This window comes from Rhipicephalus sanguineus, chromosome 10 (genome assembly GCF_013339695.2).
Source record: "Rhipicephalus sanguineus isolate Rsan-2018 chromosome 10, BIME_Rsan_1.4, whole genome shotgun sequence".
Lineage (NCBI taxonomy): Eukaryota > Metazoa > Arthropoda > Arachnida > Ixodida > Ixodidae > Rhipicephalus > Rhipicephalus sanguineus.
In genome coordinates, this window is record NC_051185.1 from 88,463,535 (window position 1) to 88,472,179 (window position 8,645).

At 46.6% G+C, this 8,645-nt stretch overlaps 1 protein-coding gene across 1 annotated transcript in view; it reads left to right on the top strand.

Moving 5' to 3' along the window:
• Nucleotides 1-323: 323 nt before the first annotated feature.
• LOC119406584 (2-Hydroxyacid oxidase 1-like) overlaps nt 324-8,645 on the top strand; it is a 26,856-nt gene continuing 18,534 nt past the window's right edge. The window contains exons 1-4 of the mRNA XM_037673320.1: nt 324-342; nt 2,737-2,992; nt 6,028-6,191; nt 8,198-8,289. Of these exons, the coding sequence (XP_037529248.1) occupies nt 324-342; nt 2,737-2,992; nt 6,028-6,191; nt 8,198-8,289 (531 nt within the window). The remainder of the gene's footprint in view (nt 343-2,736; nt 2,993-6,027; nt 6,192-8,197; nt 8,290-8,645) is intronic.

Genomic DNA, 8,645 nt, shown 5'->3' on the forward strand with positions numbered 1-8,645 from the left:
TTCTTGAGGCTCACTCATCACCATACTTCTCACTTGTGCCCAGGATACTCTTCCGACCACGAATCTTCGGGTATGTGGAGAGCGTCAACACATCGACCACCATACTCGGCCGTGCAGTATCTTTCCCGGTAGGACTGGCTCCATCAGCGGCTCACAAAATGGAACACCCCGACGGAGAGATTGGCTCTGCGAAAGGCAAGGCTTTGTGCCGGAGTCCTATGCTCAGCCCGACTGAATGACTCAATTTTCGAGTGGCGCTGTGAATGAAACACTTTCTTTATTTGCGCCGTCAGTTCGCGTCCGTCAGCCAGTAGCAAAACCACATGACCTCCTTCGAGGAAGGTATGATGCCACGTATATACGTCATCATGTGACGTCATAGATCACCAAAATTTGTGACGTCACTGTCACGCCACACGACATCTTCACCGCCTGACGTTACGCGATTAAATTATCAATTGACATCGTCGACAGCTGAACGATGGCTCGATGCCGGATGGATAGATGGATGAATAAACTTTATTTTGGTCCCTCGGAACGCGCTCTAGCACGTTGCGGGCCCCTCCCACGTCGCAACAGAAAGACCAAGTCTCTCAGCTGCGTCGCGGGCCCGTTGGACTGCCATAGTTGTTCTTCGAGTCCGGAGCTGGTAATAGCATCTTCGCATTTTGACTGCGTGATGTCTTGATGCTGTGAAGAAAATCTAAGTGCAGCGGTGCGTTCGCACGGTCGCGCGTGGCAAGTAATACCACACAAGGAACAGCGCGCTTACGAAGCACCCCGACGAGTGCAGACACGGGAGTGCGCCCGTCAGCTCGACTGGTCATCTACATTCACAGAGTGGATTGCCTTTAAGTTTTAAGTGCATAGCAGTTTAGGGGCCCTGCTTGTCGTCCATCGATAGATTCCATGTGGCGCTATCACGCTCACAGTCAAGCGCTCAATGCAGGCATAAAACAAGGCTAGCAATGCTCAAAACCGGGTTAACATAAACGAACAAGGTGCAAAATAATATAATTAACAGAAATAACCAAGAAGTAATTCCTATGACTAATTTAAAATCGCTAAGAACATTTCGGAAACATGCGGCTGACTCCGGCGCCGCGCAAGAGAGGGCGCCACTGTCTCGCTAAGCTAAAGCTAAGCAAGCGATTGCTCCTCCTACCGGGTCTTCCGCGACTCTACATCCGAAGATAGAAACCACCTGATGAAACTCACTGCTGACGACAGGTGTCTAAATTACCGTAACAAGCAGGAAGTCGATAAAGCGCAGCAAAAAGTAACGCGCATTTCCCAAACCGAATTTGCGATTCTCCCTAAGAAGATTCTACTCATGCTGAAGAAATGCTACATGCTTACCGCAAACATTGGCTTCATCGACGGCTTGCTAAACGGAGCAGTCTGAACTCTACGAACGGGAATCGCTGGGTGCCTGTGCTACGCACTTCCTCATGTTTCACAGCAATGAAGCTGCATTTAACACAGAATTTAGAACATCAATCGCTACGCAAGGACGACATGTTTTTTTTTTCCTGCTCTTCTTTGGCTTTCTACGTCCAACATTACGGGAGGCGTGTCGCACGCAGCAATAATATAAAGTTGTGACGCTTTGTTGTTTTAAGGTTTAAAATAGACAGGTGGTAGTGGAAATTTTAAGGGCTTGGTTTAATGGCTCGTTGGTAGAGCATCGGACGCATTATTCGAAGGTCGCAGGTTCGATCCCTCCCCGCCGCAAGCTATCTTTTCGTCCACTTTACTTTCTTCACATTTACATTGCATTTACTACTAATAAGCGTCCCCTATACTTTCCTTGATATTATTGTCTGTCAGTGCCCATTAATATTCTGTATAACAAAGAAAAACGAGCCCTTAAAATTTCCACTTGTTTCCTTCATTCATATCGAAGGTCTCGTTCTGGCAGACTTGATGCTTTCAGGTAGTCTGCGAGGGATTATTGGTCAGCTGCCAGCTCGTAATAAGTTCACGTGCTACGTGACACCAACAGGCGGAAAAAGAGTGTTCCACACTCGCCGTCATGGCTACTGGCGGCGCTGACTGACGCTCTCACGTTTAAATACACATATATACCCCATAAAGTGGACGGGGGGATGGCCGCCGCGGTAGCTCAGTTGGTAGAGCATTGGACGCGTTATTCGAAGGTCACAGGTTCGGTCCCTGCCCGCAGCAAGCTATCTTTTCGTGCACTTTTCTTTCTTCACATTTACATTGCATTTACTACTAATAACGTCCCCTATACTTTCCTTGACATTATTGTCTGTCAGTGCTCATTATATTGTGTATAACAAAGAAAAACGAGCCCTTAAAATTTCCACTTCTTTCCTTCAATCACTTGATATTGTAACTTATGGTAACCTTCGTATTCACCCCGACGGTGAACGCCATGTTTACTCATGAGACATTACGGCTTTCACCTTAATAAATAAGGAAGCTGAAATTGATCACAACAAACATCCATCACATCTCCTAGAAGCATTCGGAAAATGCCCAAGAGCCCACTGCTCTACAGAGTAAATCAGAAGGAAAGAAACTGAAATGCTTGTACACCAGATATTGTTAAATACAGGGACCCTTGTCACCTCCTCCTCCGGCGTTATTTCATGGCATTCTCTTTTGATAATCACTTCATTGACATCTAGCAGGAACACGTCGTATAATTACGTCGTTCAAATCTGAGCACGTCTTCTAAAGGTATCACACTCTTCCATATTAACGCAGCGGCTCAGGACTCTGACACGGTGATGATCTTGAGCAGCTACAGCACCGTGTCGCTAGAAGACGTCAGGGCCGCGGCGCCCGGCTGTATTCTATGGCAGCAGACGTACATTTATCGTGACCGGAGCATTACCCAATCCCTGGTCGAGAGGGCCGCTGCCATGGGCTTCTCGGCCATTGTGGTCACCGCGGACGCACCCGTGCATGGAGACGGTGTGCAGCACCACAAGTATCTGTACAATTTGCCACATGGTCTCAGGTACCAATTAACATTCCAGGCTTTACACTTGGACCAGTCGTAATAACCTTTACTTTAGAAATTTTATAGGCTCTTTTTTGTTATGTTCACTTGTCCTTAAGGAATCTGTATGCGTGTAGTAGATGCGTCATGATACCAGCGTTTTGTATGAAGTGAGGCATTGTCTGGTGGAATCTATTAATGTATGCAGTGGTCATAACTGGTCGTGTCACTGTAGATCGAAAAATCTCATATGCCATGTTTGACACATATCCAATAATATCGTATGATCATACGAGGACACATATGATTCATATCTGTTCATACGAGATGATTGGATACGAGGAATATGTGTCATATGAGCATTTTCGATAGGGATACCAAGGGTTACAATAGGAACGCTCCCGTCTACTAATGCAAAACCGGTATGTCCATATAAGATGGTATGCCTCTGCTTGCGTCATTGCAACAGTTCAGTATGGACACGTAGCACCCAGTAGTAAATGCGACCAGTTGCACGCTGAGGCTAGCGCAATGGCCAACCTTGGCCGAAGCCTCCTAAGTATGACTTCGTCCGCCCTAGTAAAGTGAAGGGCGGAGGGAGCGGAGGGGGCGAGAAAACACACTGCACACTTGAAGTATATACGATTCCGCCTTTGCGACTAAACCGTTCGAATTCCGGAATCAGACCTGCTTTAGAAAGAATCGGGTACCCGTTGATTTTACAGTTAACCTATAGTGAACTTAGTGATGTAACAGCTGTTTATCGTTTCTGTTTTGCTGGCACGGTGTTTCGTTATAGCGTGCAAAACAGCGCTAGGCGCTTGATCTTCATGGTAAAGCAGCGTAAAATGACGGCGACACGAGATGAAGAATGGCACAGGATAGGCGCTGAACTCACAACAGTAGGGTTTATTACGCAGAAAGGAATGAGTACGGTCGTCCAGAACACTCCTCTTCAGGGGAAAATTTTCCCATCAATCAATCAATCAATCAATCAATCAATCAATCAATCAATCAATCAATCAATCAATCAATCAATCAATCAATATCTATCAATCGATCGATTGATCCTGTGTTTAACACGAGAGAAAGGACATGCAAAAGAGTAAACTTAGGCAAGCCCTACTTTCAACAGCTTAATAGTTGGAAATGCTTGATATATATATATATATATATATATATATATATATATATATATATATATATATACAGTGAAACCTCGGTGATACGAATTACGAATCTCATGGGACCGCCAAAAATATTCGTATCATACAAAATTCGTATCACCAGAAAGGATGCAAAATTAGCATGCGACAAAAGAAAGCTGGCGTACATTTTCATATATTGTTTTTCACGGCTGCAGCAACGTCAGCACGAACCCTGAATGATTATCAGCTAAATTTTTATATGTCGGCAATCATACCAGCACTCGTAAATATAAGGCCTGCATGCGCCTATTTAATTAATGAACCAGATGCCTTGTGACCCGCGACAGGACTAGCCCCATCCAAATTTTAGTATGCTTTTTTGCAAGACACTAGAGTACTGCAGCGAAAGTAACAAAAGAAGCGTTTTGACGCGGTGGATCGAGGCCACGAAATTACAGAACCACTGTTCTGTGTTATGATTTTGTTATGGCGCTGGTGTTAGGGATGCTTTTTGGGAGATTTACGGCTGTGCCCACGCAAGTGCGACCTCAGTGGTCACGCATGTTGACGTTGAGGCCTGACACCTTCGCCAAGACCGTCCTCGCCTTCTTTCGGTCCTCGTCCACCTTTCATAGGATGTATGATGCACGAGGCAGGCTCGTGTAAACACAGTACAACGACAGCAGCCCGCGTCCACGCGTTAGAAAAAAAAAGGATGGCGCTAATGTCCTCTGTAAGCTAAACTCGAAGGCACACGGAGGCACATAAGAGCCTCAAAGATTCGCGCACGCAATCTCGGAGGCCGTGACTCGTCTCTGAAGGTTTATTCTGGCCGTAAGAAAGTGTTTCTCTTACACCGTGATTCTGATGATTTGGCGGTGCGGCGCGCATGCCCACGCTTGCATTCCTGCGCGCACGTGCTTGGCACATCTTTCGCGACAGCGCGGACAGCACCTCTTCGTAGGCGGGCGTTAGCGTACGTTGGTATCAAATGTTACTGGGTGAAAATCGCTTCGCAACAACGCGTACTCCATTACATTGCAGGCCAATGGGCCTTAGCCGGGACCAACAAAAATTCGTATCACCCCGAAATTCGTATGAGCTGTGATCGTATCACCGAGGTTTCACTGTATATGCCAATCTTTCCCCACATGCAGAGCAAAACTACTGAAGCACGTGTGATAAAAAGGCTATGTAAAACCTACCCGATAATAAAAACTTAAATAACGCGCTTTGCATCGTTTACTTCTGCATCCTTTTGTTGGCCCTAATATTTCGCATACCCCATAGCAACTAGCCCAGAAGTTTGCGATTCGTGAACTTGATATTGATAGCACATCTGAAGAGACGAAATGCGGTAGTAGAGAGCTGCACGAGGCACGATTCTCGACCTGAACCAGGGGCCCGTACCCAGCACTTGTCAAGGTTTAATCGCCCGAGCGCGTGGCCCGGCGGCTCAAATCGATGCCGCCGTGGTTTCATGGCGGTTTTTTTTGACTGACATATATAATGGTGAAGACCCCACAAGCGTGGTTCTACCGCGAACAGGTGGCATCACAGTACTAGGGCATGAATGATATCGAGGGGGCGTAAACAGATTAAGAATTATTTTTGCGTTAGAATCCTGAAATCTAGCCGTCCTGCCCGGCTCAGGCTTTCGGGTAGGCGCTAGCACGCGTAGCCCTCTATATAGGATGTGACATCGAATAAACGATTACGTATCGTCCTCAGTATGGAATTTTCATGCGCTTACAACAGCATACGGGAAGTTGGAAGTAAATTTTACAAGGACAGTAACTTTTACAAGCGCTGTGGTGAAACTCGACTCCTACCCCTCCCCCAAATAGAGAGCCCTGCTTACGCCTATGCCCCTTACTTTAAACTCGTATGTGCATATTCTCCCAGTTTCCTCAATATCGAGGCTGCATTTTCGAGCGGGGTCAATGAATGCGAGCCACGATTCAAATCTTCGCACGTATTGGGTGCTCTGCCATCGGCCACCTGGGACGATATCGAATGGCTACGCCGTCTCTCGAAGCTGCCTGTAGTCGTGAAAGGTGTTCTCAATGGTAAGTTGATCGTTTCAAGATTCAGCAGAATAGAAAGCTTGGCGAGTTGGTTTTGACCCACAACGCGAAAAAGCACGGAATAAACGACTACAAAGAATAGAAAAATACAGGACGACACGCTAACGGCACCTGAAATATTTCAGTCAAGAAAACATGGAGTTATATAACGGTCAATCCAGAAAGCCTGTACACGTCTACAATTAATATTTGAAGTGGCTTAGCTCGGCTATGCCAGGATATACGTAGCGTTAGCAATGGTTCAGCTGATTATTCTTAGCTTTCCAGATTGTCTAGGATTATTAGTCTTCTTCTGTTCATTCTTCGTACGCTGAACCGCTAATTGCCAGGCAACTACTTCGGGATCCGATGAGATAAGCTTCTCGGCTCTTCTGCGCCGTTGAGCAGCATTTGCGCTCTCCTTCTCCATGGCATTAGCCACCTGCAAACGCCAGTCAGAGGCGCTATCAAGCGGCTCCAGCGCAGTGTCAGGCGGCGACTGCACAGCGAAGGCGAATAGCGGCGCGCGCGCCGGCGCCAGTGTGTCTGCCATGGCTACGACGCCACTCATCCCGAACGCGCAGACCAGCAGCGGCGAGTCGCGCGCGGCGGTGGCGGAGAGCTCGTGAGATGCCGGCTCCGGTGAGCCAGCTGTGTGACATCACTGATCCTCGCGCATGCGCAGCACGGCTCATGAGGATCCACGCGAAATCGACTCCGGCCAGGCAAATGTAGCTAACGCTACAAAAATGATAAAACCACACTGAACTCGGCGTAATCCCTTCATATGTCGTTCGAGGAAGACAATTTCGGCATCCTGCAGATTAAACGAAGGCTGGCTGGTGAAATTGTCCACTTTCGGCCGATATATAAGGCTTCGACTATAACCCTGTAGCAACGTTGCTATACTATAACCCTCTTTGCGTTGTACTTTTGCCGATAAATTACCGCTGTTTGCCAAAAAAGATGCTTACAAATGCTATCATTGCACTCCTTGCAGTGCAGGGCCAAATGCGTGAACGTACGTCCGGGGAGAAAAGCAGTTATTTGGCTGGCAGGCCGTTAACGCATCTGACCGCATCTAGCGAAACATTCGAAAGTGGTTGTTCCTTCAAGTAAGCCTTATGATCAAATAATCTGTTATTTAAACAGCAGCCCGTCTTCCCTACACAACACTTTCCACTCGATAACGGAACATTATAAACAACACCCCTGCCTCAACCAAACAATTTTTTACGATTCTTGGTAGCACACCGAAGAACTCTTTGGCTTTGACCCCTCCACCTAATGGTCCACATCCGCGGAACGCCCACACTAGAGCCGTACTTCGCGGCTACCTTTTAGATGCGAAGTATCTCTTTCTCGGAGTTAAGAAACGCCAACGGTACGCGGTCGTGCAAGTGCTCCGGCTTCGCATCGCCTCATAGTCCCCTTTATCGGGAGATAATGGTGATGATGCAAACTTTATTTCGGTCCAGAGAAGACGCAGGGAGATGGTGTAATATTTTTAAGGTAATGGGACAGTCTGTGAAGGTACAGTACGCTAATAGAAAGGTGCTTTTCTTGATGGCGTGCGTTCCTATGCTTCATGTATGTTTTCTTTTCTTTTTACTTTTGAAGAATTGTTCTTGTGACCACATGTTTCTTAGCGCGTGTACGTGTAATCACTCCGTAAAACCTCAGCTGATGGTTTGGGCTATGTATGTTTAGTTCTTTTTCTTTGTCTCTCATATCTCGCGCGGCCTTCTTGAAAATACAACACCAACTCACCCACAATATATCCCTTTTAAAGCACTTTTCGCTCTTGTCGTCAAATAAGATACCGCACATTGCGTGATTATATCTGACAAAATTTGGAGGCACAAAGAAACAGGGACGAGAAATGACAAGACCAGTGCCATTTCTTATCCTCATTTCTTTGTGACCCGTAATTTTGTGAGACCCTGCACCAAGTAGCCCAAGAACGCGTTTTAGTCATGTCGATTATGCACAAGTTTTTCGGATTGCAGCCGAAGCAGCGCTCGCAGCCTACCGGCATGGTGCAGCAGCCGTAATCGTATCCAACCATGGGGGCCGTCAACTGGATGCAACTCCGGCCACGGTGAGTGAGTCAAGCACGAACGACCTGTGACGATCAAACATGTGAGAAAAACTTCCAGAGTCTTGTAAATGAGCTGAGATAGGATCCAGATATGCAGTACTTACTTCAATTCAAAGACAATAACAAAAACTTAGGAGCCCTTTCCCTATCGGGCAAAGAGGGCAAGCCAAGCTTGGTGTGCGTGCCTCACCTGCTTTCTTTCTTTCTTTCTTTCTTTCTTTCTTTCTTCCTTTCTTTCTTTCTCTCTTTCTTTCTTTCTTCCTTTCTTCCTTTCTTCCTTTCTTTCTTCTTTCTCCTCGTTTCTTTCCCTTTTCCCCTCCTTCCTTTCTTTCCTTCTTCCTTTCTTTCTTCTATCC